General features: G+C 42.1%; 1 protein-coding gene across 1 annotated transcript; it reads right to left on the bottom strand.

Moving 5' to 3' along the window:
* Positions 1-521: 521 nt before the first annotated feature.
* Positions 522-16,161, bottom strand: col6a2 (collagen, type VI, alpha 2). Its single transcript, XM_040143527.1, has 32 exons — positions 15,967-16,161; positions 14,235-14,326; positions 13,966-14,066; positions 13,678-13,821; positions 12,185-12,547; positions 12,072-12,092; positions 11,908-11,973; positions 11,711-11,809; positions 11,223-11,249; positions 11,002-11,028; positions 10,845-10,889; positions 10,598-10,651; positions 10,445-10,507; positions 10,296-10,358; positions 10,140-10,193; positions 10,010-10,045; positions 9,856-9,918; positions 9,627-9,689; positions 9,445-9,507; positions 9,306-9,368; positions 9,155-9,205; positions 8,969-9,067; positions 8,822-8,884; positions 8,561-8,596; positions 8,414-8,459; positions 8,171-8,323; positions 7,915-8,009; positions 6,781-6,962; positions 6,493-6,671; positions 6,350-6,388; positions 2,367-2,701; positions 522-1,591 (listed from the first exon to the last, which is right to left on the bottom strand). Exons 2-32 carry the CDS (start codon positions 14,308-14,310, stop codon positions 1,322-1,324), a joined length of 3,039 nt encoding a protein of 1,012 aa, XP_039999461.1. The 5' UTR covers positions 14,311-14,326; positions 15,967-16,161; the 3' UTR covers positions 522-1,321.
* Between the last annotated feature and the right edge of the window lie 3,947 nt (positions 16,162-20,108).

The following is a 20,108-nucleotide window of genomic DNA, read 5'->3' as shown; positions in this document are numbered from 1 at the left end:
GGGAGCCGGATGCACAAATACCGATATGTACTGAACATGGAGGAAGGAGGGAATTTCTCTGAGGGGATAAAAATAAAAAAATAATTATTACCTTGTCCAAGGAGGGTATAGTTTCACCCGTCACTGTTTATTTGTCAACAGGATTACGCAAAAAGTGCTCAACCGATATGCACCGAACTTTTTGGAGGGATGGGGTGTGGACCAGGGTACAACCCATAAAATTTTGGGGCAGATCCGGATCACTTACTGTGAATTTTATTTTTTTTCTCCGAAATCTAGTGCATGTTGATTGATGTAGGCCGTTGGAGAGGTATGCGCACTACTGAGTGCCATTCTAGTTTGATTATGGGGGAGATAAATATTAAATTCCAGCGGTGGGAAATGTGTACGTTTGTGCTCCATATGTCTTCTATACTTCTTTGCTTTACTAAAGTTACTACTAGAGCCACTCATTTGCTCCTTAAATTAGTGATCAAAACCACATACATATATTGCAAACGCAAAAACACAGTGCTGGGGTGACCACATTAGGCTTTATTTGGACTTCATGTTTACAGATTCAGGTCTTTTATGTTTGTCCATCAATGTATGTGTAATTACCTACAGTATATGTGTGTTCATGCATGTGTGTGTGATTCTTGTGTGGTTGAATGTGGGACATTTATGTGTGACTCTGTTTCCTTGGAGAAGATATGTCTGCATGTTTTTTTTATCCGTTGAACATACTACAGCAATTACAGCGTTACATGATGTAAAAGGAAAAAAAAAGCTTTCAGAACCAGTCAGATGGCTTTGTCCTTTTTTCTTCTATTTTAGCACCGTTTAATGTAAATAATGTGACTTTGTGAAGAGAGACAGAGAGAGAGAGAGAGCAAGAGCGAGTGAGAGAGAGAAAGAGAGTTCAATTATTTTCTGCAAACTAAAAATCAGTACAAAATAAAAACAAAATCAAGCATACAATTTGTTTCGTACACATTCAATAATCATACACCTCTCCTCTGGTATACTTATGAGTGTCTTTGGTTAGAAATGACCATGGATTTAGAACAAATAGAACGACCAAGTTACAAATTATATTGCAAGCCTATGTTTTTGTTTCTGTGTGTGCTGCTACTACATGGAATGTTTTGGCTTTTGCAAATTATTCTTCGCCAATAAAAACAGGATATGAAGCTGTCTCAGTGCCTTACAATCATCATTCATAATGATGATGATCACAGAGGTTTGTTGATGCCTCTGTTTGTGTTTAAGTGTACACTGAAGGATGGTCCTTCTTTCATTCTATAGCTTCTAATTTTATGGTGTAGCGTAAAGTTCCTCACTAGCATATCCAGTGGATAAAGCGCTCAAAGAATGAGGATTTATTCAGCATGTTGTAGTCATCTCCTCTAAAGATGGCCGACATGTCCCCTAGTGACACCTTCCGCAGAACCTCTTCATCTGTGTCAGTTCCCATGGCAATCACCGTGGGAATGCCTTCCGCTCGTCTCATGGCAGTTATGCCCTCATCCAGCTGCTCGCTTGCTGTGATGCCATCAGTGATGAACACAAAGGCCACCTCAGCATTGCGACGAGTCTGGCGTTCTCTCCTCTGCAAGCATAACATGCAATGTTAAAGGAATAGTTTGATATTTTAGGAAATACACTTTTTATCTTTCTTCCAGTACTTAGATGAGAGGATGGATACCACTCTTATATCTGTGAGTTAATATGGAGAAAGCCAGGAGGCAGTTAGCTTAGCATAAAGAGAGAAACAGGGGAAAAAGGCTAATAAAACCACAAACTCTCACATTTTTGAGTACAGATTAAACAAATTAAACACAATGTGTTAGTTAAAGGTGTTGGTAGACATATTTTTGAACTTTGGAGAGAGCCAGGCTAGCTGTTTTTCCCTTGATTCTTTATGCTAAACTAAGCTAATTACCTCCAGGCTCAAGCTCTTAGGGAGTAGTTTTAGAGTTTTGGAAATGCACAATTGATATCACTTTCATATATGCATGTAAAATATTAGGTAGGCAGAAGGCAATTAGCTTAGCTTAGCATAAGGACTGAAAACTGAAAGACTGTGCTCGACTAATTCTTGGTTGGTAGCAGTGACTTCTAGGAAGTCTGTGTCTGGCCAACAGATAGTCCCATACATACTGTAATCCCCAAGAAAACCTCAACTCATCATTTTTGAACTGAAGTTTTTGTAGGATTTAAACAAACAAGATACAGCATTTTCATTTGTGAGTTTTAGAGTCAGTGGTAGGTAGATTTGTCACTTTTGGACAGAGTCAGGCTAGCTGTTTCCCCCTGTTTCCAGTATTTATGCTAAGCTAAGCTAATTGCCTAATGACTGTAGAGTGTCTGTGTGTCTGTTATACCTGTGAAAACACCACATTGTTGACAGCATGGATGATGGCGCTGCCCAGAGCAGAAGAGGAGTCCATGTAGGTCACAGCTGCCAATGAATCAGAGATCTCTGTGAGATTGTGTGTGAGTGGGAACTCCACCCTCTGTTCTGTAGGGCTGCCGTACTGCAGCAGAGCCAAGCGGGCATTCCTCTCATCTGACGGGTTGTTGGCCAAGGTGAGGCGGCGAGCAATATTCTCGATGAACTCTTTGGCCCTGCGGTGGTTCTCCAGTCCCATCCTCTCAGAACCATCCAACATGAACACCAAATCCACTGGCCGCTGAACACAGCTAGCCACAGCAGGCTCTGGAACAGACACACACACATAGAGTTTTAAATCAAACATGATGTTCAATGAGCTACAGCTCAAACACAGAAATTCAGTGGTAAAAGCCAGCTAAAATATTATGTAACATGCTATATTTTCATACATGCTAGTTGCAGCCCAGCTATCTGATTTATATGAAACCCCTCTCAGATCGCTAGTGGCTTTATCAAGAAAGCACTTTTAATTTGCTCTGCCATTTTATTATTTTGAGACAACATTACAAAAACAAGAATACATTCCATTTTATACAAAACAACATAGTTCACATTAGCAAGTTGCAGTCACAGAGCTAACATGATACCACAACATTTGGTTATAGCCAACCTGTGGTCATTTTCCTCTTGTCATCCCACATTACAAGCAAAGCCACATGCAAAAAAAAAGCACCATACAATATTTCCTTCGTTGTCAGTGCCAAGTTAACAAACCAAACATCCACATAAACCAACTTCTGACTCTTATACAGTATACTGTGACATGTATAAAACCAGATATTTTCCACATTTAATGGCTGTTTCATCAACATGAGTCATTCACAGAGCACAAGAAAAAAAGGGTAGGCCGTAACCATGGATATGTGCAAAACAGCAAAAAAAAAAAAAAGAAAAAAAAAGAAGGAGTGATTCAGCAAGCTCATGATTCACAGTGGAAATGAAGCTTCATCAACGACCCACTGTGCACTATACAGGAGCAACATTAATGTCTTTATAGAGGAATCTGCCTCCAACAAATAGATGACATCCACTTTCCATGTGAATGGAAAATGTTCCTCTACTAAGGTGGAAGAAATTATATGTTTCATATTACTAACAAACATACTTTTCCACTTAAGTATGTTCATTCAGAAATACTCTATGAAGAGAGGGAACATCGTGAATCCACATTTTTACTTTTGGCCCATCATATACAGCAACTACATTGGCATGAAAAAGTTTGGGGACCCCTGGTCAAAATATCTGTTACTGTGAATAGTTAGGTGAGTAGCAGATGAACTGATTTCCAAAATGCATAAAGTTAAAGATGAAACAATCTTTTCAACATTTTAAGCAATATTAGTGAATTATTTTTGTTTTGTACAATTTTAGAGAGAAAAAAAGGAAAGGAGCACCATACAAAAGTTTGGGTACCCCAAGAGATTTGAGCTCTCAGATAACTTTTACCAAGGTTTCAGACCTTAAGTAGCTGTTAGGGCTATGACTTGTTAGAAAAAAGAAGGTGATGCAAATTTCAAAGCTTTTTAAATACTCGGACTCCTCAAACCTTGTCCCAAAAATCAGCAGCCATGGGCTCCTCTAAGCAGTTGCCTAGCACTCTGAAAATTGATTCCCACAAAAGCAGGAGAAGACTATAAGAAGATAGCAAAGCGTTTTCAGGTAGCCGAATTCACAGTTCGTGATTTAATTAAGAAAGAGCAGTTAACAGGAACGGTGGAGGTTAAGTTGGGGTCTGGAAGACCAAGAAAACTTTCTGAGAGAACTGCTCGTGGGATTGTTAGAAAGACAAATCAAAACCCCCCGTTGACTGCAAAAGACCCTCGGGAAGATTTAGCAGACTCTGGAGTGGTGGTGCACTGCTCTACTGTACAGCGACACAAATATGACCTTCATGGAAAAGTCAGCAGAAGAAAACCTCTCATGCATCCTCACCATAAAATTCTGTATCAGGGGTTTGCAAAGGAACATCTAAACAAGCCTGGTGCATTTTGGAAACAAGTGCCATGGACTCATGAAAGATAAAATCGAACCTTTTACTGAAATGAGCAAATGTATGTTTGGGAAAAAAGGGAGCAGAATTTCATGAAAAGAACACCTGTCCAACTGTCAAGCACTTGGATGGATCGATCATGCTTTGGCCTTGTGTTGCAGCCAGTGGCACAGGGAACATTTCACTGGTGGAGGGAAGAATGGATGCAGTTCAGGAACGAGAGGAGTTCAACGACAAACCGTCTGTAAGAAAGCTGAAGATGAAAAGAGGAGGCTTCTACAAAAGGATAATGATCCTAAATGCACCTCAAAATCCACAATGAACCACCTCAAGAGGCACGGGCTGAAAGTTTTGCCATGGCCCTCACAGTCCCTCGACCTAAACAACATCAAATATCTGTGGATAGACCTCATACAATACAGCGCATACAAGACGGCCCAAGAATCTCACAGACTAGAAGCCTTTTACAAGGAGGAATGGGCTAAAATCACCCAAAAAAGAACTGAAAGGCTCTTAGCCTCCACAAAGGTGTGATACTTGCCAAAGGGTTTGTTACTAAGTACTGACCATGCAGGGTGCTGAATCCTTTGTTTCTGGACCTTTTCCTTTTTTGTTATTTTGAAACTGTAAAAGATGGAAGCAAAATTCCATCTGTTCTTTTCACAGTAACAGAAATTTTGAGCAGGGGTGCCCAAACTTTGTCATGCCACTGTATACATAAGGCTGCTCTGATATGTTACGACAGGGCCAGCTTCATATCATGCAATTCTTTTGCATCAGTCCAGCTGTATATTGCACGCTCAGAGTTAAAACAAATGCCAGAGTTTTATTAAAATCTATTCTATGTCCAGCAGTAAGCTTATTAGTCATTGGCATCCATATTGGCGAGGTAGCATGGTTAGCATATTAGCATTAGCAGAGTCCCATGGCTTTCTCTGGGTCTCCCATAATGTCTCCATAGACATATTTGAAGGAGTCGATGAACAGCTGGGTCCACTGTTGCCTGTCCGTTCCCTGGGCGAGTTTGGCTCTCTGGGCTGTGTACGCCATGGTTGCCACGCCAACCCCGTATTGCTGCTCGCTCAGGCCATTCAGCAGGCTGGCCACACCCTCCAAAGAGGTGGGGACCAAAGAGGGGCTGCCTTCCTCGGCCAGTGGCTTCCAGGGGGGAGGGGCTTGCCCCACAGTGATGCCCCCTCCTGCAACAAGTGGGCGGAATAACATTGTGGGCGGGGTCCCACAGACACGACGCATCAACACAACCAACTAAGATGTCGCACGTACGCCGAGTTGCACAAAAAGGCAAGTTTGGTCTCGTCTGTTGGTTTTATAGCCACACTAAATAATAGTTCCATAGCAAAGAGTAGTAACTATACAACAGACATACTGACCTCAGCTGAAGCCACAATGCATCTAATCCTCAACATAGATTAAAGGCGTCAGTATGCTTCAAACGTATGGACACATATAAAGGCAAAAATGTTATTACCTGCCATCATAAGGAGGTATGAGATACAATGAATTGTACAAAAGTGAATAAAAGTGCACACTTTCATTCTCATTGTGTTGCTCTTCGTTGTGCACACGGAAAAGTGGTGGAAGTTGTGTGAAAAATGTAAAAACAGAGTTTGAGAGAGAAAATCTGCATACTTTACTTTCTCAACTCTACATACCTGGCCAAATGCCACATGATGTGTGCATGCTAATCAGATTGTCAGTTTCAGAAATTTTTTTCCCAAATTCTGGCATTGGACAGATGTTCACACTTATTGACAATCCAATAAGCACTTTGTTTAAAGGATACTGACGCCTTAATTTTGCTGGTTATCCAGGCCTAAATGTTGTTACAAGGTGTATAAACTTTGAAGAGGACACGAAGCAAAGCCCAAGCTTATTTGATGCATAATGTTTCGAAATCTTACCTGATTTACAAGGGAGTTCAGGGCATACAATGATAGGATCTGAAAGCAAAGACAGAAACAGTATGTCAGAGAATAGGGTCAATAACCAAAACAACCCCTCAAAGCCAATATGAACATAATTTGTGCTTCTGTAAAGAGTGTACCTGGGCAGAGCACAGTTTCAATCTTGTCGATAAACTCCTCGGCCACCAGGTCAGCAAAGCGCCTCATGCCCATCACCCTGCCTTTCTTCTGGCAGGCAATGCTATTCAGACTCTCATTCTCCTCAATCTGGTCGAACATGTCTCCGATACCAATGGCACTAACATCAACACTGGGATCACTGCTCACATGCACCAGTACAAACAAATACAAGAAATGAGATAAAACATTTATCTTCTTCACAAATGCTAATTCTAAATCCCAAAATATACAGCCCCACTGTCGGTCACCTGCAGAGGTAGTTGAGCAGCTTGTCGTCGTCTCTAGGGTCAAAGCGTCCATCAGTGATGACAACTACAGTGACGCTGGCTTTGGCTCTGCGGCTGTCCCTGATTAGGTTGTCGTAGGCGAATTTCAGAGCAGATGGAGTCCATGTTCCTCCAGCAATCCACTCCAAACGCTTCACTGCATCCTGAATAGTGGAGAAGGTAGCATGTGAGTGATGTGAATTTACAGCTGTACATGATGTGATGTGAGTACTGAGTTTGGACACAAAGGAGGGTTATACAAGTTAGGCCAGAGGAGGCCCTAACATTTAGCAATTTAAGTAGCAATCTTGAAATCGACAAACAATAATTATCCTTCCAGAGTATCTGTGATCCATTCATTATTTCCATAGATAGATACTAATAAATAGTAATTAATTGGCATCTAAAAAGATAGTAATGGCAAGGTAGCATGGTTAGCATATTAACTTTAGCAGAGTTCTAGCTACACAGTCAGCATACATGCTCTTCCAGGCTTCCAGTTTTTGAGTGTTCAAAAGGTTGTCTTGTATTATGAGTCAGGTTAATAAATATGAGAACATCTGCTCAAAATACATTATTAGCAGAAAAAGGTAAAATATAATGTACAGAAAATGACCAAATGTAACTAATTTGAGCAAAGTAAAGTCAGGTTTAGAAACACATACATGGGTAAACTAACTTAAGGGATAGACCAAAGACCAAAGCTCACAATGTGTTTGTCCGTCTCTCAATACTTAAATACTCAGGACTACCTGCCCTATCTGTGGCAGTCAGCCCCAAGGCCCTTGGTTCTTACTGAAGACATAAATCTTTAAAAACAGGTTACAAATAATTTGTTCAATTTTCAAAAATGCAAAGTAATTACCTTAAACTTTTTGGGTACTGTAGTTTCTAGCAAATGTTCAACATTCAACATTCAACAGGTGTAAATAATACAATAAATACTACATTTGTTCGGAACTATTTTCAGCTGTTGATTAATGCACATTTTATGACCTGTTAAATATTTAGAGCAGCAGGACATTGTATGTGGGACTGACTCTAAATGAACTCAAGTAAATAAATCACAGTAAATAAACTACAGTGCCCATGTTTTTGTCTGCTTGTGTGTGAGACCTTGAAAGCGGACAGTGAGTCAATCTTGGGGTCATCGAGTTGGATGGCTTGGAATGTTCCATTGTGACTGTATTGAACAACTCCCACTCTTGTGCCTGGGAACAAAAAGCAACTGTGTTTACACATGTTTAAGCTGGCTGCCATTTTGAAATGTTTTTTAACATTTGCACAGACTCTGATCGGACTGATCAGACTCTAATTCTGGTATCATGTAAGAAGTAAAGGAACACGTCCTTGATTATATTTGTATGTTTACCTGTTTCTGATTGGTGGTCTTTGGCCAGAGATCCCAGTCTGTTGATGGTGTTGATGACAAAGTTCTTCTCCAGGGTGAAATTGGTGAGACCCACTGACTCAGAGCTGTCAATCACAAACACAATGTCCACCGCTCCGCAGCGTTTCTCACAGTCTACAGACAAAAACACATACTGTAATGATCTGACAGCCTATCAGGGTGTGTTCAGATCATGAATGGCAAAGCAATGCTGGCTAAACTTACCACAGCAGCCACATGTCTCCCTGATGTAGTTCATGACATCACATTCCTGTAGGAAAAAACAAAACGCATCATTATATCCATTGAACCCTCTGTGTGTGTCTGTTGATGTGCCAGTGATAAAACAGTGGTTAGATGAGATGTGCTTACAGTGAGGCCGGGATCTCCCTCAGGGCCTGGATCTCCCTGTAGAGGAAGAGAACGCACAAAATCACATCCTGCCTCTCAACTTTTGTCTGGTTTGGGATTGCTAGCGAATAATGATTCATGAGTATTCAAGCCATCATATGAACACATCAGTTTAGGTTGGCTTTTTCTGGCTATATGAAAGTGGATTTTTGATAGTTTGCTTCATTTGGACTATGTCAGTGAGCGGGAAAGTACATGTATTTGCAGGTTTTGTGTACTTACATCACGCCCAGCCTCTCCTCTTGTTCCTCTCAGGCCAGGTTCACCCTGAGGCCCTGGCTCACCCTATTTTAAGCAAAGAAATTATTAAAAATCTAACTATACATATATCAAGTGATAGCATATATCTAATTTTGAGGTGTTTCTTACTGATTCTCCTGGAGTTCCTTTATCTCCGGGCTCTCCTTTTTGACCACAGTCTCCCCTGCTTCCACGAGGTCCACGATTACCCTTCTCTCCTCTGTCACCCTGCAAAGGAGTTGAGTAAAGTTTTGTCAGCCAAGTGTGTCACTGCAACTAGATAATGTAAAGGTATGAAGTGCATGTGTACATTACCGATGAACCTCTTCGTCCAGGATAGCTAAAGCCAGGTCTTCCAGGGTCTCCCTGAATAGAGATGAGTTAAATAGTCAAGACAAAGAACTGCAGCTACAGAGCTGAAAACACTCCAGGAAAGATGCTACCACACATTCACACAGATACTCACCTTTGGTCCAGGCTGCCCGGGATCTCCTCTTGGCCCAGCATCACCAGGGTCACCTTTGGTACCCTATGATACAAACAGTGTTAAAGCAAGCTAGATGAGGCACTTTTTGATATAATGACCAAATGTTACTTCAACCTACATTTTTCCCAAGGTCTCCTGGTGTCCCTGGTGGTCCTCTGGGACCTGGCAGACCATTGTCTCCCTATTCAGAGGAGAGAGCGTTGACAACAGGTACAGTGTTTGGGAGTGAAACTCAAGAGTTCATGATGTCCATATGAACATATACAGCTTATAGACAATAAAAAAAACAGTTCTTCTTACCTTTGAACCTTTGTTTCCTGATTCACCCGCAAGTCCTCTCAAGCCCTCTGCCCCCATTTCACCCTGAAACATATTGTAAATCAGCAGTGTGCCCTCTATTGGTGGAATAATGTGACTCAATGAAAAACAGCTAAAGAAAAATTATTAGATTAAAAATAATAATGATCACACACAAAACGTTAATGCAAAAACGTTTCACGCTTGTGTGCTTGTGTACATGAAATCATACCTTTTCTCCCTTAATTCCATCTGGCCCTTGGACACCCTTTGGCCCATAGTCCCCTCTTCTCCCCTAGAACAGAACAACCATTAGAAAACAATCAGGCAATACAAAGGCAGAGAAAAACAGAGGAAGATGTCATGGCTGAATCAGGCGTTCTTACCAGCTCTCCTCTGGCTCCTGAAAGTCCAGGACTTCCCTAAGAAACATAACACACAGGTGAGCCACTTGATGCATGTGAATGAGTATGTGTTTGAATGTATTTCTATATGTGGCGATGAACTGCATCTTACTGGATTTCCTTTCTCTCCAGGGAAACCAGGTGATCCAGGACTTCCCCTCTCTCCCTGTGGAAGAAATACCAGCCGTTAGCCTTTTACCTCCAACATCTTGACCATTTAACCTGACCTCTGGCTTACTACTCTGACCCAGGAAAGGGACCCATTTACCTTTAGTCCAGGGTCTCCAGCCTCGCCGATGGGACCAGGTCTACCAGGGCGTCCGGGATCTCCCTGAAGACAGGACACGAACCCAGACAATTTAACCACAATTTGAATGGATGATGGTTTATGTTTTAAGTGGAGACGAGACGATTTACCTTCTCTCCATCAGTTCCAGGAGCACCACGTTCACCGACATCTCCAGGGTGACCATCAGGACCCTGCAAACCATCAAACACACACCATAAATAGGCCATAACACAAAAAAATATGGGTGTACCAATAATATTAAATTGTGTTCACTTTCATACTTTGTCGCCTGGGTCTCCTTTGCAGCCAGGAGCGCCGATCCGTCCAATTTTACCCTAAAAAAAAAACAAAGCGAAAAAATAACATTACAAAAAATCCCAAAAACCCAAATCAGAACTTCACTTCAAAATCAGACATCCACTATTTGAAATGTTCAGCTTAGAATCAGCTTTTTGTAGCTGGGATTTTGTTTCTCTACACAGTACAACAAAAGCTGGTCCTCAAAATTCAATCTTTTACAGTTCCTACCTTCTGTCCATCAGTCCCGTTGCGTCCTGGGATGCCGGCCACACCCTATCAACAAAAAGAAGAGACAATTAGAGGAGAAAGACCAATCATATTCCAGGATGAGGGATAATTGAGTGATTGGGCTTGATACTAAATTAAAAATAGAAAAAAGGCCTACCTTCTTCCCCTGAGATCCTATCTCTCCCTGTGGCCAGACAAAGGATCAACAGTCATTTCATGTACAACGAATCAGTGCTTATCCATTAACAGAATCATATTTCATCACCATTAGACCAGATTTTCTTACCATTCATCTAAAAACACCGTAATTTATTAAAAATCTCAGCTTCTAAAACAATTAATGATGTTGATCCAAATAAATGCAAATTGAATCCTCACCTTATCGCCCTTGAGACCGGGTTCTCCCTATGGAGAGGAAAATGGAAAAGAAAAATAATTTATCCCAATATAATCCATCTATCCATCCATCCATTTTCTGCCACTTATCCGAAGTCGGGCCACGGTGGCAGCAGGTTAAGTAAGGCAGCCCAGACGTCCTTCTCCCCAGCAATGTTTTCCAGCTCCTCCTGGGGGATCCCGGGGTGGTCCCAGGCCAGGTGAGATATGTAATCTCTCTAGCATGTTCTGGGTCTACCCCGGGGTCCCCTACCAGCTGGACGTGCCCTGAAGACCTCAAATGGAAGGCACCCAAGAGGCAACCTAATCAGATGCCCGAACCACCTCAACCAGCTCCTTTTGACACAAAAGGAGCCAGTAGCGATTATATCACGATTATGTACGCGATTATATCACAATATAATCACAAACAAAATTAATATTTTGTGTGCTGTAGTGAATGGTGGGTAGGGGGAAGTATCCTGTCTTACTTTGATACCAGGCTGACCGATGGGACCCTCAATACCGGGGTCTCCTTGGCGACCTATTTCTCCTTTCTGACCTGGTTCACCGTTGTCGCCTTTAGCTCCCTGCAGTCAGTGAGTTGAAAGGAGAAAACATCTGTGAGGATGAAAGTGACTGATGTATAAAAACTACAAATGTGCATGTGGGTGGGTGTGAAACTTGCTTTTTGTCCTCTGTGGCCTTGTGGACCAGGAGGCCCGCGAGTTTCCAGACAGGAAACTTTGTAGCACTGTGTTGTATAAGAAATGAAGAAAAACAGTCAGTGATGATACAGTCTGAAACATCAATTTTCACATTTCTGATTATTTGTTCTGTTTACTGTCTTACCTCTTCATATGCCAAATGTTTCTGTGAAGACAAGAGACAAGGTGTAAACACAAGAGGCACTGATCATGTTTCATGTTTCTCTGTGTGTCCCTGTGTGTGTGCCTGTGCCTTACCATTGTCTTAATGATACGGTCAATGGTGTCTGTGTGTATGTTGGCTCTGCCCTTGCTCAGATCCACAGCTATGAAGTCCCTCCTGTAGACTGTCACTGGAGAGTTGGCGATCTCCCTCAGACCTGTCTCGTCAACGTTCTTTGTTGCCGCTACGGAAAATATCCGGATGCCCTCATCACGAGCCCTCTCTGCTGCCACCTTGATGCCCCCACATGGGTTTCCAGTCACATGACCGTCAGTGATGACCACAGCAAATCGGAGGGCCTTCAGGAGGGAGGGTGATTGCAGCATTTTTTGGGTCATGTTGGTAAGCGCGCAGTCGATATAGGTGCCTTTACCCAGGTACGAGATCCTTCTGACACCCTGGAAACAGTGACAAGTGTGAGTTGTCATCAAGGCTGGATTACCAAACCAGGTACTTTATTACCTGGGAAATGTGCTTATTTGTGATTTGGACAATGAGTAAGAGGAGAGGACCGATGCCACTCTCATGTCTGTCTATTAAATATGTGAGTATAGCCAGCAACATGATAGATCAGATTAGCATTAAGACTGGAAACAGCTAACCTGGCTGTTGTTCATATCTAAGTTAACTGGCTGCTGGCTGTAGCCTTATTCTTATTGGACAGATCTGAGAGTGGTACTGATCTTTTCTTCTAACTTTCCTGCAGAAAAAATGGTCCTTACCAAAAAGTTGAAAAATCTAATTCTAATACATAAATTTATATGGTCAGGCTCATTTTCTCAACAATGAAATGGGCAAAACATTTTGCTTGAGGCTAAGTGTTCAGTCACTGTAATAATGATAAAGACATTTTGCCTTTATTTAACAGTGATGTACGACAGGAAACACCAGAGGAGACATGCAACAAAGGTCTCTAGATGGAATCAAATCAGGAACTTGTGGTTACATAGTACACATCCTTAACTTCTAGGCCACAAGGACTATATACCCTTCTTGCAGTTACCAACAATGTTTGCTCTGCATTACACATTGTATAAAAACCTTCTTTATTTTTTTCACTAGTTTTAAGTTTCACAGCCCCCAAGCAGTTTTACACCCCACCCCCCCGAAAAAAAAACAACCTATATTTTGAATCTGTAATCAGGGGTGCAGCAATTATCCCTAAGGCAAAAACTCTCCAAATATTTTCCCTTTTTTTTTTCTTCCCTTTTTTCATATCAAACTCCTACTAGGCATGGTCACAGTTCGGAAATACCCATCCATATGAAGGAAAGGCGTACATTTAAGAAGATGCAGAACTCTGTGATTTCTGAGCATTGTAGTTCCAACAGTTCCCTCCATTTAGAGCTGGCAATACATGATGTTGCCTCATGCAGCATTAACCAGTATTTTGTCACGGTTTCCACGATAAAGGTCAAAGTTATCAAATACCTCTAATTCAGTACTCATATAAAACACCCACATGAAGTCTGAACAAACTATTTAATCTTCAACTTGATGGTATATGTGATATCTGTGTTTCACTCACGGACAGGAAATCGTTCTTGGATCCAATTTGACTGATAATCTCCTGTGTCTGGGAGAAGTGCAGTCCACCGATGTTCCAAGTGATCTGTATAGCGCCTCTGTATTCAGCATCGTCTAAACGCTGTACAAACTCCTCAGTGAATATCTACAATAACAAGACACAACACATTACACAACATGGCAATGTTGCCAATTTAGTCGGCTTTCATTTAGAAATGATGAAAGTTTAAAATGGGCTATTATCTGTTGAGATGTGAGTAATGAATGAAGTTGCAGATAAATGAGGAACCTTGATGCTCTCCACCAGGGATCCAGAAGGTGACTCCTGCAGGGCAATGGTCTCAGATGTGTCTATGGTGAAGTACACGTCTATGGGACATTCATTCTTCTCTGGAGAGAAAAAAAAATGCACATTTAAAACCTTCATGGAAAATTGGAATGCATTTAAATACATGAATCAAAGTGTTCCATGTCATGTCTCTGAAGCTGTGCTAACACCTTAACATGACATGTTACTGTGGCTGTGAAGCAACTGCAGCTCCATTTCATGGCACTCACTGGTGCAATCTGTTGTCTGGCTGTGAGTCAGGGCTCCAAAAAGAAGACAGAGCAAGATGACCTCTAATCCCAGCATCTTCCTCTTCTCCTGTCTGACACATAAGGGAACAAGGTACATGCCTGAGCCAACAATCGGTGTGTTTCTTTTTCTCTCAAAATTAATTGGGCATAGATAGAAGTAATGAAAATATCAAAGGAAAGACAGCCAAGATCAAGAAAATGGAAAGATATTCAGGTGAATATTTTAAAGCCTAAACCAAGAAACAAGTAGAAAATGACTTAAAATAACCAGTATTGTAAAAGCCTTTTACAATGATACAGTCTGATATATAGAATATTCTTAATAATTTGAACCGGGATGCGAAATGATTGTTGACATGTAGTGTTAGTTGATTGCCAAGTGATTCTCAAAATAACTAATTTCTTCATCCAAATTCTGCACCTGGTATCACTTTAGGGGACTTGTATGAACAAATGTCCACTGCCAAAACCTATGGACGTTCAAGCAGATCCATTTAATCCATACAGGTCTGAGTATTTGATGGACTCACTATTTGAACCAATGAAACTTGTAGACCAAGGCTATAAAATGGAACAAATTATCTTATCATAATATAGCACCTCGTCCTTTCAAGCCATTGAAAAATTATACAAATATGACTTCAGGTGATGACAATGAACAGAGTCTGGTTGTATTTGGCAGCTGAGAGCAGGCTGCTGACTGAATATAGTAAGCCTTGCATTTCGCTTTTAAACCACAAGATTTAGCAAGGCCACAGTCTGCTGCCCTCCAGAGGATTTCCTCTGTCTCACAGTAAGACCGGGTTCGCAAGCTGTTATGGCTGGATTAACCCATAAGGAGGTCCTGGTGCATTGACCAATGTTTGTAATTTGGTTAAACACAATTTATATAGGAATATGCACCACGTGAAATCTGACCAGTCAGGTAATCATGCACAACTTGCTTTAGACCCTTTATGATTAGAGTTGTGCATATTTCAAGGCAAATCTGTGATTAATAAAACAAACCAACTGACACACATTGAATATGGGGCCTCCGGTCCATCTGAGGGCATGGAGCTCTACTGGCTGTGAGGGAAGGAAAGGCCTCTGGAGGGCAGCTGATTGCCCTCCCATCCAGGTGACACTCTGGCTGACACTGCAAGCAACATGTCCGCAAGGCCTAAGGTTGGTCTGCTGTCTATGCATAACTCTGCATCTACTCCAGAGATCTAAACCCAGCAAGTGTCCATCACTGGACCAAATTCCAACTGATAGCCACTACAGCAAACTGGCTCCCTCTAGCGGACAGACAGCTGTGATCTGCGGAGTAGTTGCTCCTGCAGATGTTCCCACTCCTCTCCTACTGTCCAGGCCAGGAGATTGAATTTGAATCCTCATTGCCTTTCGTCACCGTACAGGTAAATATCGTGCAAAGGTATGCAGAGACGGAAGCATTACTGATAGCGCCCGCGCCCTCCTTAGGTTTTTCTCATAAGCAAGAACTTTGTGGATTTCAAAGGATTCTGCGTATCCAAAGTTTGTTGGCGCAGCAGGTTGGTTTGGCTGAGAAAACACCATCCTTTCAGTGAAATAGAGTGAAGTTTCGGACATGCAAAGAGACACAGAGACAGAGGGAACGACGGGCAGAGATAAACAGCGGGAAAGGGGGAGAAAGAGAAAGGGAGAGATCAGAGTATGGCACATCGTTGTGCGTAAAAGTGCTACGTACCTAAACTCTTTCCAACAACTTCAAAACTTCGTGGAAAGCTGATCCTCTGTTGATTATCTCATCTCAGAATGAGGGAAAGCCGAGGAAGGAAGTTGGTACGGGGGGATAAAAAAGGGGAAAAAAAGCCTTGGGTGCGCGTGTACGTCACGCAGGAGAGCCGTCCGTTCACTCGCCTGTCGCGGTCCAGTCCCAGCAACGAACTCCGATCCCTCCTCCCGTGCGCGCACGGGCGCACCCCAGTGCCCGTTGCTGTGCGCTAGGAGGCGCCGTGGCTCCGCAGGAACCCGTGTGTGCGCGCTCGCGTGTACCCATGGCATATTGTATTAGTATTAACTCCATACACCACCAAAAGAGTTTTGACCTGATCCCACCTCGAAGACGCCTTAAACTCCAGCAACAGACTGTAATGTCCGTTTAGCATCAGGAGATATGGCAATCGGATGGATGTGGCCCTCAGCAGAACACATGGTGCAACCCTGGGGACACACAGAGCTTTCATGTCCCTGAGATAGAGCATTTGGGATGTTTCACAGTAATTCTCATCCATGTGGTGACTTAGAGTGAAATAGAACAGGATAAAGAGCAGACCTACCCCCCCCCCCAGCCATACTCACAAACACACACACACTCAAATGGCCCTCGCTTGTGTCTGGTAGTCTGGTTGCAATTAGGCAAGTGAGAGGAGTTTATGTTTCAGTGGAAACACTTACAGAATGTCCATGAGTCTGCTCACCATGTTTATAAGCATGAATATGCTTCAGCTGCTCATTTGCGTATTTGGGTATATGTGTTGCTGACATGGTGGGAGGTCTCCTCTTTAGAGGATTTACGATGTCCGTACACATCTACACATACAGTATATTTACACTGTGAATGTAAAGCATTTCATTGTTGGTAACTGTGTGTGACAGCAACAGTGTTGAGCGCATCAGAGAGTCGAATTGGCTCGAATTTTCGGATGTGTCTTGCAGAGCTGCCAGTGTATTAACTGGTAACACTGCCAATAATGTCTTGTCCAGCCCAGAACACAGGAGGCAATGTCAGGAACAGGGTTGTCATCGAAGTCCAGATGCATTACATGGTAGGAGATCAAATTGGTGAGGGAGATGAAGAGGTAATTCGGGTTAAATCAGTATGAAAGATGCTGATGTGAATGACCAGAAACTCACCAGAGATATATTTGGAAGTCATATTTTAAAGAATATCTATGGCGGCAGTGAAGTGCAAATCACAACGAGAGATGGGAAAACACAAAAACTCACAAAACACAATGGCAAACCACAACCTCAAGGCAAAAAACACAACAGCAATAACTTCTACCTGGAAAGGTAGGTATCGGCTATCGACAAGGATCGTTGCTGATTGGATGGACCCACTGTGCATCTTTTTAAAAGGAAGGAAAGGTTGCTTTTACATTTTAACATGAGCACTACCGACAATTCAACGTTTGTGATTATCAGAGATTATTTTGATGCAGGGCATACATATAAGGTGATACTTGATATGGTGTCAACCTTTCACCACATCACACTAGGTATACAGATTCTGAAGTCCGTCCGATCCGCCATCATCCTTGTCGATAGCAGGTACCTACCTTTTCCGGTGAAAGTTAATGACGTTGTGTTTTCTGTTTTGCGGTTGTGTTTTGTGATTTGCCATTGTGTTTTGTGAGTTGTTGTGTTTTCCCATTTGTCGTTGTTATTTGCACTTCACGGGCCACCACAAATATCACATTAAAGGTGCATTTAGATGAAAGTTTCCCACTAAAATTAGGAACCTGGATCTGCCATTTACAGTCATTAGATATTGTTTCCACACTTATGGACATTTAATGGACTTTTACAGACAAGTTTAAAAATTTGGAATTTTTTAAACCAAATTTAACTTTATCTGACAGTATAGTGGGTTACAATCTGTCTAGAGGTGCTTGGAGGTGATACAGCAGTCCGCATTTTGCCAAGGGAACCAAGTATGAGAGGGGATGAGAAAGAAAAGAGGAGGAGGAGGCCAGCTGCTGACCAGAGTTATTACTGTGAAGCTCTTCTCTATGTCTTGGCCAGGGAAGGGTTTTTCCTTAAAAAGAGAAGAAGAGAGGACTGGAGCAGTATGCCTGTGTGTGTGTGTGTGTGTGTGTGTGTGTGTGCGTGTGTGTGTGTGTGTGTGTGTGTGTGTGTGTGTGTGTGTGTGTGTGCGTGTGCGTGTGCGTGTGTGTGTGTGTGTGTGATGGAGAGATGTGGTGGTAGAGGGAGTTGGGCGGGGGGGTTTGGTCTCTCTTAAAACTGTGACTCACAGAATAGGAATGACCTTCCTCCCAAATAAGAGTGAACCAGTTTCTGCCTCTCTCTTTCTCACACACACTCTCTCACTCTTTTTTTTCTTTGTTTCTTTCACATGTAAAAAAAGATAAAATATAAAAGAGTGTTCTGCTCTGGGGGGATTTCTACATAATCAGTTCCAGAATCGTAAACAGCTCAACTCTTCCAACATCGCTGCAGCTTTTTTCTTGGTGTTCCACAGAAAACGCACAAAGAACGACTCAATTCACTTCATATGCAAGCACACAAAGACACTGACCGTGTGACAATACAAACATAAAATCAAGTTAAGCATACGAATAAAAATGTAAATGCACAAACCAGGAGTGTCAAACAGCAGTTATTTGTGCCTGCTGTCTAAATGTTATTTAAAAGGCTCTCCTAAACTCTATGACTGACTGTCAATGTATGTGAGTGATATACTTCTTCCAGATGTTCTCCAGTGCAGCTCCTCAATCAGATATTCTAAATTTAAGAACAAATAAATAGGATATTACGTTAAACTTATGATAAGCTAACATTTACTCTCCTCGTCCTTTGCTTCTTTTTGGAATCTGTTTCCATCCTTTTTCCAGATCAGCTCTCTGTTCAGACAAGACAGCTGGGAGTTGTTACCGTTGTGCATCATGAACACGCGCACAGGGTTGTGCACGCAGCATCCACATATACGGTCAAGTCTGTGTGTGAAACTTGCACCGATCAGCCATTTAAAACATTAAAAACAGTAACCGGCTTTAATGCTGTGGCTGATCGGTGTGTGTAATTTCCAGTGAATTTTGGTGGAAATGTTTTGCTGAGGTCAGAGAATTAGATGGCAGAGAAAGGTCTGATTGTTATAGAAAAAAGAGAGGAGGAGGAAATTGAATCTCAGAAAAACTGCAGAGGAGCCAAGACAAATTTCTGAGGAACAGTCCCCCTTACACATAGACAAATACACAGCCACATACACACAAATCTCACAGAGATACATGCTCACCTGCCGTAAATCATGCACAGAAATATGTATCGCAATGCAAGTCAGCACACCCATGCACATGTACGCAAACAAACACACATGCATGGACTCTGTGGAAGGCTCTGATTAGTGCAGTTTTGGCTCTAGACCTTCAGAAATGACTTAGACACAGGAAGAGATGTATCAAACAGTTCAGGCGCATACAGTGCATGTACATGCAAGCACACAAACACACACACACACAAATGCACAGAGCCAAGATCAAAACGCTGGCTCAGAATCTGGACCAAAGACAAAAAGGCAGGAAAGTAACTCAAACTAAGACAGTTCCTCTGAAATTCTGCTGCGGTCTGAGTGTGAGGATTTAATATAAAACATCTGTCTCTCATTGAGCCATTGAGAGGGAGAGAATTTAACATTTGCATGTCAATGAAATATATATATTTGTTATCACATCCACTAGCAAAGAGCAAAACACAATAAAAGATGTCTGTAGTGACCCGTTGTCCCCTGAAGGAGGAATTCTTCCTTCTCTTGTCCGTCTTCATTAGTGAGGTCAAAGGTCGGGCTCAGTGGCAGCACAGCAGCCTTGGAGCCTGTAAAGGTTGAGTGTGTTGCTCAAGGGCACCTCAGAAGGCAGCCACTTGATGACACACTGGGTTGGACTTGGAATTTGTGTTAAAGGGAGTCTGTCTACTACACTGTCACTCTTCTGCACCCAGAGTTGTCACTGGTTGGTGTTTATTTCTAGGAATTCTGCTTTTTCTTACACCCAGGGTCTTACTTTTAATCATATTGTGCATCTTTTCTAGTGGTTGTACTAACGTTTTACTCAATAAATTAATAGATAAGATCAGAGGACCTGACTAAAG

Source organism: Xiphias gladius, chromosome 14, assembly GCF_016859285.1.
Source record: "Xiphias gladius isolate SHS-SW01 ecotype Sanya breed wild chromosome 14, ASM1685928v1, whole genome shotgun sequence".
In the NCBI taxonomy this organism is placed as follows: domain Eukaryota; kingdom Metazoa; phylum Chordata; class Actinopteri; order Istiophoriformes; family Xiphiidae; genus Xiphias; species Xiphias gladius.
The sequence above is the reverse complement of the archived record's forward strand: the minus strand, read 5'-3'. Positions and strand labels throughout refer to the sequence as shown.